Here is a 19,704-nt window from a genome sequence, read left to right as displayed (position 1 = left end):
TCAAAATCTGTCAAGCTAATTAAAAAAAATTTCCCGGAAATGTCTTCTAAAATGAACAACTTGATGAATGATTTACAGACCTGTGTATGTTGTAGGTTCAGTTCCAGTATGTACTGCAATATTGTGTACAGTTGTGCACAGCTCTACCCAAAGGAAGTTTGTTTGTTGTAAATAAGGGTGTGTTTATTCTTCGGCACAATGCTGTAAATGAATTAGAATTGTAGAGAGCAAATGCAGTAAACATGTGAAACATACATATTCAGTGTCTTGTACTCGGATACTTCACTAAGCAGTGATGTCTCACTTTACTGTAGCTCTCAAATTGAAAAGTTTCAACAAAATCTGACTTTTTTGCATTGGAAAAAAATTTACAGACTAAACTGTCATAATGAAAACATGACAAAGCCTTCTGACTATCTTGTTCATAAACAATGGTGTCAGGACTTTTCATCTTGATGACACTGACACTTTCATTGACAGCAATACTTGCTTTTGAGGAATGAGCTCTCCATTTTGAGCGAGTGACACACTTTTGCAGGTTATTAGCAAGGCTTTGCAGTTTGTACTAATTGTTTTGAGGACTGCTTTAGCTGTTGTGAAAATGTAAATAGTGTTGTGAGAAATGCACCAAAGCCATAGAGCAAATGGTAATACAAAAGCTATTTACAGAAGTAACCTGTCCATTACATAAAACCTGCAGAAACTGTGGTAAAAGTAACGTAAACGTGTTTGTTCATTCATTTTCTTGTCGGCTTAGTCCCTTTATTAATCCAGGATTGCCACAGCGGAATGAACCGGCAACTTATCCAGCACGTTTTTACACAGCGGATGCCCTTCCAGCCGCAACCCATCTCTGGGAAACATCCACACACACACAAACACACACTTACACACACACACACACACACACACACACACACACACACTATGGACAACTTAGCCTACATTAACCTGTACCACATGTCTTTGGACTGTGTGGCAAACCGGAGCACCCAGAGGAAACCCACGCGAACGCAGGGAGAACATGCAAACTCCACACAAAAATGCCAACTGCGTCGAGGCTCGAACCAGCAACCCAGCAACCTTCTTTCTGTGAGGCGACAGCACTACCTACTGCGCCACTACGTCGCTATAAATGTGTTTGTCCACCTTTTAAATGAATTCCTAAATTTGATTATTATTTTAGCTAATTATTATTTTCTTTTAGTTAGTTTTTCTGTTGTTTCATTTAGTTTTAATAAAGTTGTGGTAACTATTAACCTTCACTTTTCTGAATCTGATTGTAATGTGCACCTTTTGTAAAGCTGCTTTAAATTAATGAGTATTGTGAAAAGCACTATACAAATACACTTAAACCTAATGAGTTTGAGTTATTACTTTATTAAGCATTTTGTTTTTCATTTCAGATAATAAAAACCAATATTTTTTTGGTTTTCTAAAATACTTTGCAGCAAACCCGATTTCTGTTTGCGGTATGACTCAAAAATGAAGCACTGTGGTGAGCGACAGATGCTGTCAATAAAGACCAAGTTGTTTTGAACTCTAAATCCAGTTCAATCTGTTGTTCTTCCTCTCTTCTTTCCTCTCTCCCCGTCTGCAGAAGTGTTTGCGGTTTGATCCCGACTCAAGCGTTTGGAGTGCGAAGCAGCAGATTATTTGTTCTCTCAGTGAGTCGTTGTGGGACGTTTACAATTATGGCCTCTTCCAGCCAGCTGGAGACGGACGAGACGCCAAGTTCCTGGAGGAGGAGCGTCTGCTGCGAGAGTTCGCCCAGTCTCTGGAGAAAGGGGTGCCCTACCTGGAGGTGCTTCACTCACATACACATATCCAGCACCTTTTGCACCAACAGAGCTACACACACACACTAGAGTAACACTTTCATAGCTACTGGCCTGTAAAATAAATTATATAGGTCATTTAGTATGTGAATACAATAGGATGTGAATTACGTGTATTTTATATATATACAGTTGAAGTCAGAATTATTAGTCCTCGTAAATTATTAGCGCCCCTGTTTCTTTTTTCCCCAATTTCTGTTTTATGGAGGGAAGATTGTTTCAGCACATTTCTAAGCATAATAGTTTTAATTACTCATTTCTAATAACTGATTTATTTTATCTTTGTCATGATGACAGTAAATAATATTTAACTTGATATTTTTCAAGACATTTCTATAAAACTTAAAGTGACATTTAAAGGCTTAACTAGGTTAATAAGGTGAACTAGGCAGGTTAGGGTAATTAGCCAAGTTATTGTATAACGATGGTTTGTTCTGTAGAATATCAAGAAAAAAATTAGCTTAAAGGCGCTAATAATTTTGTCCCAAAAATAGTTTTAAAAAAATTAAAAACTGCTTTTATTCTAGCTGAAATAAAACAAATAAGACTTTTTCTAGAAGAAAAAAATATTATCAGACATACTGTGAAAATTTCCTTGCTCTGTCAAACATCAATTGGGAAATCAATAAAAAAGAAAAAAAATCAAAAAGGGGCTAATAATTCTGGCTTTAACTATGCATATTGTGTATGTGTCTGTATGTATGCATGTGCTGTAGGGTTGGGTCGATATGCGATGGCATCATTCATCGCCGATGGCCAATAGACATTACAATGCTGAGCCGGCATCGCAATCCTCCTCCCCGCCCCCATCGCATACCTGCTCGTGAAAAATACACACTTATGCCTCGTTTACACCAATACGTCTTAGTTTAAAATTGCCTTTTAGAATGAAGACGATCCACGTCAACACTGGCATACAAACTATTTTTTATTGTGATTTTATGGGACCTTTAACTTGTCATTTCTGCATTAGTTATTATGATGTCAAAAGTTAATCTTAGTAAAAATCTGTTATTACACTTCATGTTTTTACTGTAAAAAGTAGGGCTGCATGATTTGGGAATCATTACGATTGCGATACGATAAACAAATAACTCAACTTACTTCAAGAAAAATGCACACACAGATTACTAATAATGCTGAAATTTTTATTTTTCAACTGAGATGCAGTATGCAATCTAGCAACAACTAGAAACAAACAATGTTTTCAAATTAAAACAAAATTGCACAAAATTAAATAACATATTTTATAATATATTATATAATATTTAATATTTTATCATATTTTTTGATATAATAACATATATATATATATATTTTTTTTTTTACGTGACCTGTTATTTTTGCCAATTTTATAGTTTCCAAAAAGTTCATTAGTTTTATCCGATATACCAGTTCACAACAGATGTTTGTACATTTGTACTTTTTTTTGTCCTTTCTTTTATTTCATTTCAGTAAAATATTTTTACAATTGAAAAACTGACTTTTACCTGTTTCCCTTCCCATTGTCTTTTCCTCACAGTTCAGATATAAGACACGCGTCTACAAACAAACAAACCTGGATGAGAAACAACTAGCAAAGCTGCACACTAAGGTAAAGCTCAAATAAAGCCACCAAAACAGAGATGTTTTGTTTTTTCATCATTAATAGCCTGTATAAAGTGCAGTAACCAGAATTGATTGTGTTGTCGATGCACACAGTGAATAACAGAGGTGTCTGTCTATGTGTGTGTGCTCGTCTCCCTCTGCAGGCCAATATGAAGAAGTTTCTGGATTATGTTCATGGAGGAGCTGTAGAAAAATTGAGTAAAGCACTGGAGAAAGGACTTGATCCGAACTATCATGACACTGAAAGCGGAGGTGAGATCTTGTGCATGTCTCAAAATGCTGCATAAATATACTTTTGGTATTAATTACAGCTTTCATTTACAGTTGAAGTCAGAATTATTTTTTTCTTTTTTTAATATTTCCCAAATGATGTTTAACAGAGCAAGGAAATTTTCACAGTATGTCTGATAATATTTTTTCTTCTGGAGAAAGTCTTATTTGTTTTATTTCAGCTAGAATAAAGGCAGTACTTTTTTTTAGTACTTTTTAAAACACCATTTTGAGGACAAAATTATTAGCCCCTTTAAGCTACATTTTTTCGATAGCCATCATTATACAATAACTTGCCTAATTATCCTTACCTGCCTAGTTAACCTAATTAACCTAGTTTAGATGTCACTTTAAGCTGTATAGAAGTGTCTTTAAGAATATCTACTCAAATATTATTCACTGTCATCATGACAAAGATAAAAGAAATCAGTTATTAGAAATGAGTTATTAAAACTATTATGTTTAGAAATGTGCTGAAAAAAATCTGCTCTCTGTTAAACAGAAATTGGAGAAAAAATAATCAGGGGGTCTAATAATTCAGGGGGGCTAATAAATCTGACTTCAACTGTATGTATATCTGAGCAATATCACACGAGTAGCAGTGCTATATTGCTGTATATCGGCACTGGTGGGAGGCGTTGCCTTAGTGCCCCCACCAGTGCCGATAAACAGCCAAATCGCACTGCTACTCGTGTGATATTGCGTTTATACAACAGTTTGACAGCATAATTGTTTATATAAAAACGAAATCAAACATGGAGAGTCTCAAAAACCCTTTTGTATGAGGAACTACTTTCTTCTGCGTTGGATTCAAATCCTAAGCTGACAGTTAAACAGCTGTTAAAACAGTTAAAAACATCTTTTAAACTTTAGATCTGTAGTGTCTGCTTTTTGCTAGCTGCATGTGTGCGGAGTAATAAAAAAAGGGTAAAAAGGCTAAATGTATTAGTATTAAAAATAAACCTATATATTGTGCTTTAACAGGGTATCTGCGGGGTTTTAAACAGTTTTAAATCTCAAAAACAGAATTTTAGGCGTTAAAAGGTTTTAAATTTACTGAAATATTATTTTGTTCTTTTTTAATCAGGTCTTAATTCTCCTTTTTTCATCTATAGCTACCCAATCTGGCCAACACTCATACAATCACCAATCAATTTTGAAGAAAGTTTGTTGAAAAAAAAGTGCATGTTTAATTGCTTGTTTTGATATATTTAAAATATTGAAAAAAATGTCTTAAATATTACATTTTTATCATTAAAATATTATTGTATTATTAAATTTGAATTATTATTGTAATATTAAATGTATTAAATTATAAAGTTTTTTAAATATTATTTTATTTTTATAGAGTTTTATTTTTTGATAAAAATATTTTCGATCTGGGCCATTTGAAAAACTTGTTAGTGTTTTGCTCTGTATGGGTCAAACATTTCATTAATAGTAGTCTTAAAAATGTCTTAAATTTAACTTGGTGAAACCTGCAGAAACGCTGTTTAAGCGGCATATTCATTATAATTATATTTTACAGTTATTGTTTGCAAAATAACTAGTAAAACATTATGTCATTATGGCAAAGTTAAAATAAATGAGTTATTTAAGCTATTATGTTTTCAAATAGGTTGAAATAATCTGTGTTAAACAGCCTTTGATAAATATTAAAAAATAATGAACATTTCACAGGAGGGATAATAATTCATATTTTATGTTTATGTTGGTGTAGTCCTTATACTTAGAATATACTAATCATTTAGCTTATATTTGAGACCCAGTTCTTGTTTTTTCTCAGTTTCTACAGTTTTGCTTTATTTGCGGAAGACACCCATTAAACACCATTGAGTGTAACAATATTTTATTCAGCATTTTCTTTTCTTTTTTTTTTCTTTTGCCAGACAGGCATATCTAGAACAAGAATCATTTTGTGTACTCTATTTAAGGATAAAAGAATGGCCACAATTTACTCATCACTTGTATTTTTGACATTTTTATACTATTTATATTTTTATACTCTTTCAAACAATTAGATTTTATGCATTTCCCAGCGAGAAATGTTTAATATTTTACGTGTCAAGTATATTATAAATATATTGGTTATGCAGAATGACATTTTTCACCAATACTTTTACATTTTATCTTCATTTATTTATTTATAACCTTAAAAAACCCACTTCTGTTATGTTTCATTAGTGCTGGGCAAAAAGTTATTAAAATTATTGGCATACCAAATTAAAGTTTGTTTTGACATAATATATGTGTTATTATTATGCTTATATAAATACATGCATGCATATATTTGAGAAAATGTTTATTTAAATTAGTATATAATATAATATATATGTCTTTGTGTGTGTGTGTGTGTGTGTGTGTGTGTGTGTGTGTGTGTGTGTGTGTGTGTGTGTGTGTGTGTGTGTGTGTGTGTGTGTGTGTGTGTGTGTGTGTGTGTGTGTGTGTGTGTGATACAAATTAGATATAAATTGAAATATCTATGTGACACAATTGTTTTGTATATTTTTGTTTCTATTACATATGCATAATAAATATATAAAACACACACACATAAATTAGAGTGGGGGAAATAAGTATTGAACACGTCACCAATTTTTTCAGGAAACATATTTCTAAGGGTGCTGTTGACTTGAAATGTTCACCAGATGTTGCTAACAACCAAAGAAATCCATACATGCAAAGAAAACAAATCTAATTAGTTTACAAATAAAGTTATGTGTAATAAAATGGAATGGCGCAGGGAAAAAGTATTAAACACGTGAAGAAAGGGAGGTGTATTTTGGCAGAGACAGCCCAGACAGCAGCTGAAATCTCTCAGTGGTTCTTCAGCAACCCTCTGCCCTTCCTCAGTGTAAATGAATATCAGCTGCTTCAGTCCAACATCTACAATAGCAGGAGGATGAAGATGAATCCAGGGTGGACATTTCAGCAAGACAATGATCCAAAACACTGCCCAGAAGACTCTCAGATGCTTTCAGAGAAAGAAAATCAAGCTGTAGAATGGCCTAGCCAATCACCTGACTTGAATCCAATAGAACATACAAAATAAAGCTCAGATTTGACAGACGAGACCTGTGAAAAACTCACACCTGAGCAATGCAAGTGACTTTATTCTCCATGTAAGAGCCCTGCTGAAAAATCCAGCTTAAACCAGCCTAGGCTGGTTGGCTGGTTTTAGCTGGTCGACCAGGCTGGTTTTAGAGGAGTTTTGGCCACTTCCAGGCTGGTTTCCAGCTATTTCCAGCCTGGTCTTAGCTGGTCAGGCTGGGAGATGACCAGCTAAAACCAGCTTGACCAGCCAAGCCAAGCTGGGAGTCCAGCCAAAACCAGCTATATCCAGCTTAATCCAGGCTGGTCAAGCTGGTTGTAGCTGGATTTGGCTGGTAATTTTCCAGCCTGACCAGCTAAGACCAGGCTGGAAATGGCCAAAACCCCTCTAAAACCAGGCTGGTCAACCAGCTAAAACCAGCCAACCAGCCTAGGCTGGTTTAAGCTGGATTTTTCAGCAGGGAGGCGTTTAAACTGCCGTCACCGCTCTTTCTCCTTGTGTTATTTCATTGTTATTACACAGAACTCATTTTCCAGATGTTTTTTTGTGGTTTTGTTTTAATTTTATATTTGAATTGTTTGGGTTTTTCACCAAAATCGTGTTCAATTCCATGTCAACAGTGTTACGGTAACCAGCGATCGCTCTCCGGAGATCGCTGGTTTCCACTAAAACCATGAACTACACTTCCGCCTTCCTCTGGACTACATTTGCATACATGCACTTCTCCCTGACACCCATGCTCACACATCTAGCTTGATTACATTCACCACCTGAACCTTGTCATAGACTGATATCACACCACTTATAAGCCACTCTTGAACCCATCCTGTTGGCCGAGTCTTGTTCACTGTTTAGATGACATTACAACGTGTTAATCCCGTCTTGTCTTCCTGTGTTTTTCGACTTAGCTTTGTTGTTATCCCTGCCTGCCGCCTGCCTTTTTTGACCTCTCGCCTGTGCACTGATTATGATTCTGGACTGCCTGAATATATCTGTTTGTACCTGTTGACCATTGCTTACCTGACAACGATTAAAACCTGCATTTGGATCCTACCTTCTGTTGTGAGTGTCATCTCCCCGTCGTTACAAACAGCTTCTTTGGAATATTTATTTTCCCAGGAAAAAAAAAGACGTGTTGAATACAGAATACATTTCCCCCGACTGTATGTCAAAATGCATATTAAATGCATATAAAGCTACTTTTTAAATGTAATTTGATGTGCACAAAAATAGAACATCTCATCTCTGACCCATACAGTGCATAGTAGATGTAGATTGCATGAAGAATAGGTTTAAAAGTTCGACATTTTCTTTGACATTTTCATTTCTGATGAGCGTCATTGTGTTGCCCACATTTGCCTGTCAGAATGGTTTCATTTCTTTGACCTCCGAGCTCATTATGCTGCTTGGGGTCTGTTCTCATCATCTCTTCTGCTTTTTCATTGAATGGATGCTTTATGTTTAATGTGATGTTCAGTGCACTAATTGCTGTGACGTTCCCACTTTTCCTTACTGCGTTATTTTGCTCACGGGCTCTGATGTCATAGTAAAGGGCCGTTCACACCAAGCACGATAATGATGAATAAAAGTATGATGGTAAATACAGTATATACTGTTAAAACAAAAGAGGAATGCTTAGTGTTACAGTGGGCGTCACAGTGGCTCAGTGTTTAGCACTGTGGCCTTACAGCAATAAGGTCGCTGGTTTAAGTCCTGGCTGGGCCAGTTGTCATTTCTGTGTGGAGTCTGCATGTTCTCCCTGTGTTGCCGTGGGTTCACTCCAGGTGCTCCGGTTTCCCCCACAGTCTAAACACATGCACTATAGGTGAATAGGATGAACTAAATTAGCCATAGTGTATGAGTGTGTGTGTGAATGAGCATGTGTGAGTGTTTCCCAGAACTGGGAAGGGCATCCGCTCTGTAAAACCGGCATGCCTGAATAGTTGGCGGTTCATTCCGCTGTGGTGACCCCAGATAAATAATGGACTAAGCTGAAGGAAAATGAATGAATGTTTAAGTGTTCCCTTTATTTTCTTGAGCAATGATATTTGTATCCACACAGACGTGGTGTTTATTGTGTTTTCAAATGTTCCCTTAGTGCTGCTTAATTTTAGCACATTTTGTAATTGTAACAGTCTAAAAAATAATTTCAAATAACTAATTTATTTTGTCTTTGTCATGATGTAAGTGCATACTATTTTACTATTTAAGATAATATTCAACAAAGTGTAACTTAAAAGGTTAAGTAGGTTAATTAAAATGAAATATATATATGTATATATATGTATATATATATATATGTATATATATATATATATATATATATATATATGTATGTATGTATGTATGTATGTATGTATGTATATATGTTTTCTATGTAAAATAAGAATGTTTTTTTTTATTTTATTGAGTATACATTCACTGGCCACTTTATTAGGTACACCTTACTAGTATCGGTTTGGGCCCTCTTTTCCCTTCAGAACTGCTTTAATCCTTCGTGGCGTAGATTCAACAAGGTACTGGAAATATTCCTCAGAGATTTTGCTCCATAGTGACATGATAGCATCACACAGTTGCTGCAGATTTGTCGGCTGCACATCCATGATGTGAATCTCCCGTTCCACCACATCCCAAAATTGTTTTATTGGATTGAGCTCTGGTGACTGTGGAGGCCATTTGAGTACAATGAACTTATTGTCATGTTCAAAAAACCAGTCTGAGATGATTCACTCTTTATGACATGGTGCGTTATCCTGCTGGAAGTAGCCGTTAGAAGATGGGTACATTGTGGTCATAAAGGGATGGACATGGTCAGCAGCAATACTCAGGTAGGCTGTGGCGTTGACATGATGCTCAATTGGTACTATTGGGCACAAAGTGTGCCAAGAAAATGTTCCCCACACCCTTACACCACCACCACCACTAGCCTGAACTGTTGAGACAAGCCACGATGGATCCATGCTTTCATGTTGTTGACACCAAATTCTGACCCGACCATCCGAATGTGGCAGCAGAAATGGAGACTCATCAGAGCAGGCAATGTTCCTCCAATCTTCTATTGTCCAGTTTTGGTGAGCCTGTGTGAATTGTAGCCTCAGTTTCCTGTTCTTAGCTGACAGGAGCGGCACCCGGTGGGGTCTTTTGCTGCTGTAGCCCATCTGCCTCAAGGTTGTTTGTGTTGTGTGTTCAGAGATGCTCTTCTGCAGGCCTCGGTTATAGCGAGTGCTTATTTGAGTTACTGTTGCCTTTCTATAGCTGGAACCAGTCTGGCTATTCTCCTCTGACCTCTGGCATCAACAAGGCATTTGCGCCCACAGAACTGCCACAGAGATGGTTGTGCATGAAAATCCCAGCAGATCAGCGGTTTCTGAAATACTCAGACTGGCAGCAACAACCATACCACATTCAGTCACTTAAATTACTTTTCTTCTCCATTCTGATGCTCAGTATGAACTGTAGTTGGACAGGTGTACCTAATAAAGTGGCCGGTGAGTGTATGTTTGTTTTAATGCAAAGCTACAACACAATCCAGAAATGCGCTCAGCTTTTATTTTATTACTATCATTCAAATGTATAAAATGCTTTTTTAATTACTTTGACGCTATTAAGCTATTTCAGTTTCTGTTCTACCACATTTCAACAGATGTTAGACCTGCAGTCTCTGAACAGGGTGTGTTTTGGCACTAAATGTTTTCTTCTGTGCGTGGCATTTTAACACTTAGTATGTTTCCTGTTCTGCTTTAAATAGATAGCCTACCCAGAACTGAATACTGTCATCATTTACTCTCCCTTTAATTGTCTCAAACCTTTATGTCTTTATGTAACCTTTAAGTTATGCACACAAAAGAAGATATTTTGAAGAAAGCTGGAAACCATTGACCTCCACTGTATTTTTTTCCCACTATGAATGTCAATGCTACCGGCTTTCAGCTTTTTCTTTATAGTATCTCATTTTATATTAAACAGAAGAAATAAACCCATAAGGCTTGGAACCAATTGAGAGTAAATTATGAGTAAATTCTCATTTTGGGGTGAACCGTCCCTTTAAAACTGCACTTCTGCATCTGTAATGACAGTGTCTGCATCTGTTTCTCAGAGACTCCTTTGACTCTGGCGGTTCAGGGGAATCTCAGCGTGGAAGGGATTCGTGTTCTGGTGCTGAACGGAGCTCACGTGGATTTCAGATCCAGAGATGGATTTACACCCCTCCATAAAGCAGTCAGAGCACACAACCAGGCCGCACTCATGGTACCAACACATGCACTTCTTTTCATAGATCAAACCAGGGCAGCATTTTTCAGGTGCAAGACAAGGCTTTGAAAACATACAAAAAAAAAAAAAAACTTAAAGTAAACTCTAAAATTAGAAGATTAAAGATTCATAAATTGTCAACACGTGAGGCAGTGGTGCAGTAGGTAGTGCTGTCGCCTCACAGCAAGAAGGTCGCTGGGTTGCTGGTTCCAACCTCGGCTCAGTTGGCGTTTCTGTGTGGAGTTTGCATGTTCTCCCTGCCTTCACGTGGGTTTCCTCCGGGTGCTCCGGTTTCCCCCACAGTCCAAAGACATGCAGTACAGGTAAATTGGTCAGGCTAAAATGTCCATAGTTTATGAGTGTGTGAGTGTGAATGTGTGTGTGGATGTTTCCCAGATATGGGTTGCGGCTGGAAGGGCATCCGCTGCTTAAAAATTTGCTGGATAATTTGGCGGTTCATTCCATTGTGGTGACCCCGGATTAATAAAGGGACTAAGCCGACAAGAAAATGAATGAATGAATGAAAATGTCAACAACAGGGATGGTCTGATCGATTGGCCGAAGATCGGTGTTAGGCATGGGCTGGTATAAGATTCTAATGGTGTGTTAACCTTGGATAAAAATATCACGGTATTGTAATTACTTTTGGTGAGGAAGTGGTGCAGTAGGTAGTGCTGTCGCCTCTCAGCAAGAAGGTCGCTGGTTCGAACCTCGGCTCAGTTGGTGTTTCTGTGAGGAGTTTGCATGTTCTCCCTGTCTTCGCGTTGGTTTCCTCCGGGTGCTCCGGTTTCCCCCACAGTCCAAAGACATGCGGTACAGGTGAATTGGGTTGGCTAAATTGTCCGTAGTGTATGAGTGTGGATGTTTCCCAGAGATGGGTTGCGGCTGGAAGGGCATCCGCTGCTTAAAAACTTGCTGGATAAGTTGATGGTTCATTCCACTGTGGTGACCCTGGATTAATAAAGGCACTAAGCCGACAAGAAAATGAATGTAATTACTTCTCCAAAATAAGTTCTTTTTAAATGTCAGGGTAAACAACAACTTTTTTTCCAATATATTTTATTTTAAGAAACATTTAAAATATTTTGGACCACTAGCATTTGATGTAGGTTTATTTTCTGCTGGAGATACTGATGTACTAAAAACTAAATAAAATAGTTGTGAAAAACATGTTTAAATAAATAAATAACAGAAAAATAACAGAAACAGAAAATATTGGCGGTTTTAAAATTGGCGGTTATCTTTCGGATGAGACGTTAAACCGAGGTCCTGACTCTTTGGGCTCTATTTTGACGGTCCATGCGCAGAGCGCAAAACGCAGGCTGCAAACGCTTTCAGGGCGTGTCAGGACGCGTTTTTGCTAATTTAAGGATGGGAAATCTGCTTTGCGCCGCGGCACATGGGCTAAAAGGGTTGAGTTTATTTTCTTAATGAGTTATAGGTGTGTTTTAAGAATAAACCAATCAGAGTCTCGTCTCCCATTCCCTTTAAGAGCCAGCTGCGTCACGCCAAGAGCGCATTCGCTATTTACAGGACGCAAAGTAAGTCTAAGTGGAAAAACTGAGCATTTCACAAGCAAACAGTTAACAGTTTTTTTTTCAGAAAACAGTTAAACAGAGCATCTACTGCGTGAGAATGAGAGATAATGGATCACTTTCACTTTCGCTCTTGAATAGGGAAACCTTTACGCACAGACATCAATTAGTCTATAAATAAATACTTTTGTTTGTTAAGCGCAAACATTTGTTTCAAAACTATTTCTAAATTCAGTTCTAATTTCCAGCAAACGAATAAATGAATAATAATAACAAAATGTGCTCAAAAACCTGAGTTATATCCTAAAACACATGCTGTGCCCCATATGGTCTAAAACCTGCAGGTGGGCAAATCTAAGCTTGTTTTTAATACAACAAATATAAATATGGATATATTAAATAATACTGCTAATAATAATAACATTATACAAAAGCAAATTGTTATGAATGAACTGAAAAAGCCTCCCGAGATGAAGAAGACATAAAAGCAGTGATTTTTCATATTTATGTAGGCTAGAAAACAATATGTTTTGTAATATTTTGATTCTTTATATTTATATCCTATATCTATTCTTATTATATCCTATATATATCCTTAATATTTACATTTTTTTCATATGTAAAGATATTTGCCTATTGCTCTCTTGTGCGTATTAAGCACAATTATTTATAGACTAATTGATGTCTGTGCGTAAAGGTTTCCCTATCCAAGAGTGAAAGTGAAAGTAGATCGGATATCTCTCATTCTCACTCAGTAGATGCTCTGTTTAACAGTTTTCTGTGAAAAAAACTGTTAACTGGTAACTGTTTGCTAGTGAAATGCTCAGTTTTTCCACTTAGACTTACTTTGCGTCCTGTAAATAGCGAATGCGCTCTTGGCGTGACGACGCTGGCTCTTAAAGGGAATGGGAGATGAGACTCTAATTGGTTTATTCTCAAAACACACCTATAACTCATTAAGAAAATAAACTCAACCCTTTTAGACCATGCGCCACGGCGCAAAGCGGACTTTCCAGTCCTAAAATTAGCAAAAATGCTTTCTGACACGCCCTGAAAGCGCTCTGCGCATGGACCGTCAAAATAGAGCCCTTAGTCTTTCCAAATTTTGATTAATGCTGTAAATATTTGTTTTGCTTCATTAGATCTCAGCACATTATTGGGAGCTACGGGAAATCATTTTGCATGGTCTTTAACATAACTCCTTATGTGATGGTTGTCATTGACATACATGTTAAAATCATTAAGGATAAACTTACATAGAGTAAATTAAGAGGTGAATAACATTTTTGGGTTATTTATTTCTCAAATATTTGAAATATTCTTCATCCCAATACAAGCTTTTTAATCACTGCTATATTTTTTTGAGTGTTTTCTTCATCATTTTGTTTCTCATATAAATTGATGGTGGTTAATGCAAAATATTGATCAGTGCATCTCTACTGAGGATTGCCTGTGCATGTTGATATGTCCTGTGTTTCAGGCACTGCTGTCTTTGGGCGCATCTCCGGATTATCGCGACCGTTGTGGGCTGACGCCGCTATACCATTCGGTGCTGACAGGGGGCGACACGTCCTGCTGCGAAACCCTGCTGTACTACAGAGCTCGACTGGGCATCCGAGATGAGAATGGCTGGGATGAGTCACACCAGGTGTGTGAAACATGAGGACATTCTATCTATGTGTGTGTTTTTGTGTTCATGCATGTGATTGTTTCAGTGTTGTTTTATTTTTTCAGGTTCATGCATCACTCTCTAATTAACCTTTGGTTACCTTTTAGTTTCTTATCTAATTGTTAAATGTTCACGTGAAGTCCACCCATCTTTTATATTCCTAAAGTCAGATTGTTTTGGCAATATTTATAATAAGTCAGAATTATTAGCCCTCCTGTTAAATTTTAATTGTTTAAAATTTCCCCCAATTTCTGTTTAGCTGACAGAACATTTGTAATCATAATAGTTTTAATAACTGATTTATTTTATCTTTGCCATGATGACAGCACATAATATTTGACTAGATTTTGTTCAACATACTAGTATTCAGCTTAAACTGACATTTAAAGGCTTAACTAGGTTAATTGGGTTAATTAGGCAAGTCAGTGTATAACGATGGTTTGTTCTGTAGACCATTCAAACAAATATAGCTTAAGGGGGCTGATAATATTGACCTTAAAATGTGTTTTGAAAAATTAAGAACTGCTTTTATTCCCATCGAAATAAAACAAATAAGACTTTCTCTAAAAGAAAAAATATTATAGGAAATAATGTGAAAAATTCCTTAAACATCACTATTTTGAAAAAGAATAAATATTGCACAGGAGGGCGAATACTTTTGCCCTCAACTGTATATTAGTTGATTTGCTATAATAGATGGCTAAAACAGCCAATCACATGTAGATTTTTTTATGTTTGTATTTATAACAAATTATTCAGTGTTTGAATAATGATGCTTGAACACTTTGCTGTCAGTCTCTCATGTTTCATGGTCATCAGTGAGTGTCTGTTCATTAGCAACTAGACTGTGTTTATCCTTGGTTGAAGACCTAATTCCCAATCTTTGACCTCTAACATCATTACACACCAAAATTATAAACAAGTGCTCAATGCAATTTAGGCTTTCTCCAATGTTTTGAAGTTGACAGGCATTGATCAAACATTAATCAATATTGCAAAATCTAAAAATACAGATTAATTATTGATAACTGGTTGTTTTTTTTAGGAAAAACTAAAAAAAAGTTAGTCAGTCAGTTAGTCTTGGCAACTAACTGAATTAAATAATCACACATTTTAATAAAAATGAAATAAAGTACTACAATTATTGTAAAAAACTAAAGGAAATATTTAAAATTATTTATAAATGTATGCTGTAAATACATGTCTGTGTGTGTGTTTTTTAAGTAAATGAAAGTTGGCACTGCTGAACTAAATACCTTTAAATGGCTGATATACATGAAGTATGTCAATTAATCTAAAAAAAATCTTTTGAAATCATACAGAAAATAAAAAACCGTATTCATTCATTTTCCTTTGGCTTAGTCTCTACTTCAGAGAGACTAACACTACGGACAAAATGGCACACCCAATTAACCAATTAGTGCATTATCTTTGGACTGTGGGGGAATCCAGAGCACCCAGAGGAAACCCACTCCAACACAGAGAGAACATGCAAACTTCACACAGAAATGCCAACTGGTCCAGCCGAGGCTCAATCCAGCGACCTTCTTTCTGAGGCGACAGTGCTAACGACTGAGCCACAGTGCCACCCAAAACCTATATTTTGCATATTTAACTCTGATCGGCAGCTAGCTCTCTGCAACTCTCACATGGTCGCCCACTGAAGCTAAGCAGGTATGGGAGACCACATGGGAAAGCTAGGTTGCTGCCGGAAAAGGTGTTAGTGAGGCTAGCAGGGGGTGCTCAATCTGCGGTCTGTGTGGGTCCTAATGACCCAGTGTAGTGACGGGGACGCTATACTGCTCAGTGAGCGCCGTCTTTTGGATGAGACGTTTAACCGAGGTCCTGACTCTCTGTGGTCGTTAAAAATCCAAGGATGTTCATGGAAAAAAAGTAGGGGTGTCACCCCGGCATCCTGGCCAAATTTGCCCATTGGCCTCGGCCCATCATGGCCTCCTAACCATTCCCATATCATAATTGGGTTCATCACTCTGTCTCCTCGCCACCAATCAGCTGGTGTGTGGTCTGGCGCAACCTGATCTGATGCTGCACACTGGTGGTGGATGAGGAGAATCCCCCCATTGTGTAAAGCGCTTTGAGTGCCCAGAAAAGTGCTATATAAATGTAAGGAATTATTATTATTATTATGATTATTATTATTATTACTATTATTATTACTATTATTATTATTATTATTATTATTATTATTATTATTATTGTTATTATTATAAACGCTCATAAAACTGCACATAAAGTACAATCAACAGTAAAATGAATGTTTTGTCAATTTCATTATGCACCAAAATTAAAATCCAAATCAAAAATGTCAAACAAATTTAAATATTAAACACTGTAAATGTATACAAATGATAAAAATAATGATAAATTCTGAGTGCATAACAATTACCTCTCTGATGAAAAATGAGATCAGACTGACGTACTGTCAGATGTAAAATCCTAAAGCCGATGTTTTTATCCAATAAACTTGCAGTATTTTCTACAGTAGAGATGAAGTCTCCCAGTTTAGCACACAGCAGTGAAAGACAGAGATTTCACCAATATAATATATAACTGCAGGTTAATTTTGCTTATATATTATAATAACTTTAACTGGTAAATCTATTAGTTACTGGTTAATGAGTTAAAGTTATTAATATTAACTAATGAAGCGATGGTAACTAATAACCATAACTTTTTCAAATTTGATAGTAATGCAATAATGCAAAGCTGCTTTAAAATAATAATTATTGTGAAAAGCACGATACAAATACAAACTTGAACTGAGCTTGAGATTTAATGAGATCCACCAATGTTTCTGATCACGGTTGCGAACACTAATGCCTTCAGCAAACGGAGAGCGAGGTCTGTGTGCTTCTGCATCAGACACTGTCCATAGTCTCTGTCTCTCTGTGTGTTTCTCCATAGATCAGACATGAAGAGGCGTTTGGAGAGGTGGAAGTTCACAGGTACCATCTCTCATCTCTCATTTCATTCATCGTCTACTAATGTCTGTCTGTCGCTTAACACTTGACCTATTAAAATCGCTTTTTTTCCACCTTTCAAGACCTCTTAGTGTATAAAAAAATATTTTAATATAATTTAAAAAACATATGGGATAGCCCCTTGAGATGAACCATCTCATTTTCGAGGGGGTGTTTAAGAAGTACATGAACCAAACAGAATACATCACATCATTATAAACATACAGCTAACAAACAAGCAAGCAGCACACTTCACCTGCAACAGCTCTCACATAAAAAAGCATATAATCAAAAGTGCATTCATATACAAATAAATAATAAGCATTTAAATTGCAAACAATATTAATAACATTTAAGACTGAATGTCTTTATTGATCTAAAAGAAGAAGGACGATTGTTCCAGTCAAAGGAGCTTTGTATTAAAAGGACCTACGACCATTTTCTGTTGAAATTCTTGGAACAAAAAAGTAATTCTGTTGCATGTCGAAGAGAATACGAGGAGGTAAATGGAGCAAAAACTGCTGTAAATAAGAAGGGGAACTAAAATAAACACATTTAAAAAAAAAAACAAATATCAATGATATTGTCTTAATTTAGGTTGAAGAAAACCAAGAGATTTGTAAAATATGCAATAATGGGGAAAATATTTTTTTTCCCCCAGTGATTTGAGTTTGTGTGTTTGGTTCAAAAGAAATAGATTTAGGTTGTGAACAAAAAAAGGATTGTAATGACCAATGCTGAATATAGACAGCATTGTGGCTAATTGAAGTGAAAATAAGAAATCATAATAACAATTAAAAAAAATAAAAAAATAATATATATATACATATTTTTCTTATATTTATATATATACACACACATACTTACATACATACATACATACATACATACAATTGAAGTCAGAGTTATTAGCCCCCCTGCCCAAATTCTGTTTAACAGATAGCAAATTTTTTTCAACACATTTATTATTATTTATTATTATTTCTAATAACTGATTTATTTTATCTTTGCTATAATGACAGTAAATAATATTTTACTAGATATTTTTAAAGACACTTCTATACAGCTTAAAGTGACATTTAAAGGTTTAACTAGGTTAATTAGGTTAACTAGGCAGGTAAGGGTAATTAGGCAAGTTATTGTATAACGATGGTTTGTTCTGTAGACTATCGAAAAAAAATTTAGCTTAAAGGGGCTAATAATTTTGTCCTTTAAAATGGGTTTTTAAAAAATTATATTTAATATAGTATTTAATTTAATATAAAAATTAAATAATTTCTCCAGAAGAAAAATATTATCAGACATGCTGTGAAAATTTCCTTGCTCTTTATTTTTCTTGCTCTTTTTATAATAATTATATTATTAATTTAGAGTAAATTTAAAAAGCAATTTTTTTATAAACAAAAAAGTTTTTGTTATTATACACTTGTTTTTAAATGTATTGTTTAAATAAATCAAAATGTTTTTTTTTTTCAATTTAGTAAACAAAAACATCTAAATGAATATTTTTATTTAGCAAGTATGCGTTAAATTGGTCAAAAGTGATGATATAGACATTTATAATGTCACAAAAGGTTTTTATTATAGATAAGTGTTCTTTTGACCTATGAAAAATATCTGAAAAAGCAAAAACTAAATAAAAATAAATATAATAAACACAATAATTGTTTTTTTAATGTATTGTTTAAATAAATCAAATAAATATTTCTTTTTAAGTTAGTTTTAATAATTTTTTTTATTTATTGAAGTTTTAGCTTCAACTTCTTTCTATTTCTATTTCATTTTATTATAAAATAAACTTTAAATGAATAACAAGTTTAATTTTACTATTAAAGTTATTGAAACTAAAATTTTAATATCTAAAATCTAATTAAAATAACAAAATATACACAAAGTTTCCTAAGCTAAATTAAAGGGACCACCCAACCCCCCCCCCCCCCAAAAAAAATAAAAAAAAATAAAAATTCATAGTAGTAAAATCTATATTTCTATACTGTAGTAATATTCACTCTAATTCACTATAATAATGTAATATACATATAACATAACCATAATAATAATAAAACTATAATAATTTATTTATATTTACACTACTGTAGGGCAGAGATATGTGACTTCATGTCAAATATTACCACACAAACAACTATATCTCGTGGTCCTGAAAGGCTGATTTGTAAGCCTGAGATGAACAAATGTTGATCACTAGTCGGTTAGTTTTCTCTCTGCTCACTTTATCGCCCTCTTCTGGCTGCTCTTCTACTTTTCCCTGCTCTTTTTACCCTTTCCCTATTGAGTCAGATGTACTCTAGCTCTTCAAGCTCTCTGTTTTGTTGGATTGCAGGCTTGTCAACATGGATTTGCCCAACATTTGGAGCATCTTCTGTTCTACGGGGCAGACACCACTTCTCAGAATGCATCAGGAAACACTGCCCTCCACATATCTGCCCTTTACAACAAGGTAATTAGGGATCTAGCTGTAAACCATGAATGCAGATGTGAC

At 35.4% G+C, this 19,704-nt stretch overlaps 1 protein-coding gene across 4 annotated transcripts in view; it reads left to right on the top strand.

Annotated features, from left to right (window-relative positions):
• The window catches only part of LOC101884567 (SH3 and multiple ankyrin repeat domains protein 1), a 146,770-nt gene that overhangs the window by 51,127 nt on the left and 75,939 nt on the right, over positions 1-19,704 (top strand). For 3 of the 4 annotated variants that reach the window (XM_087309963.1, XM_087309964.1, XM_087309965.1), the window contains 6 exons: positions 1,601-1,804; positions 3,361-3,432; positions 3,590-3,698; positions 10,865-11,016; positions 14,035-14,202; positions 19,546-19,662. In XM_087309963.1, the coding sequence (XP_087166089.1) occupies positions 1,601-1,804; positions 3,361-3,432; positions 3,590-3,698; positions 10,865-11,016; positions 14,035-14,202; positions 19,546-19,662 (822 nt within the window). Of the gene's footprint in view, positions 1-1,600; positions 1,805-3,360; positions 3,433-3,589; positions 3,699-10,864; positions 11,017-14,034; positions 14,203-17,148; positions 17,190-19,545; positions 19,663-19,704 lie in introns of all 4 variants that reach the window. The other variant, XM_087309966.1, reaches the window with a different exon arrangement.

This window comes from Danio rerio, chromosome 24 (assembly GCF_052040795.2).
Source record: "Danio rerio strain M-AB ecotype USA chromosome 24, GRCz13ab, whole genome shotgun sequence".
Lineage (NCBI taxonomy): Eukaryota > Metazoa > Chordata > Actinopteri > Cypriniformes > Danionidae > Danio > Danio rerio.
Note: the sequence above shows the minus strand (reverse complement) of the source record. Positions and strands in the feature narration are given on the sequence as shown.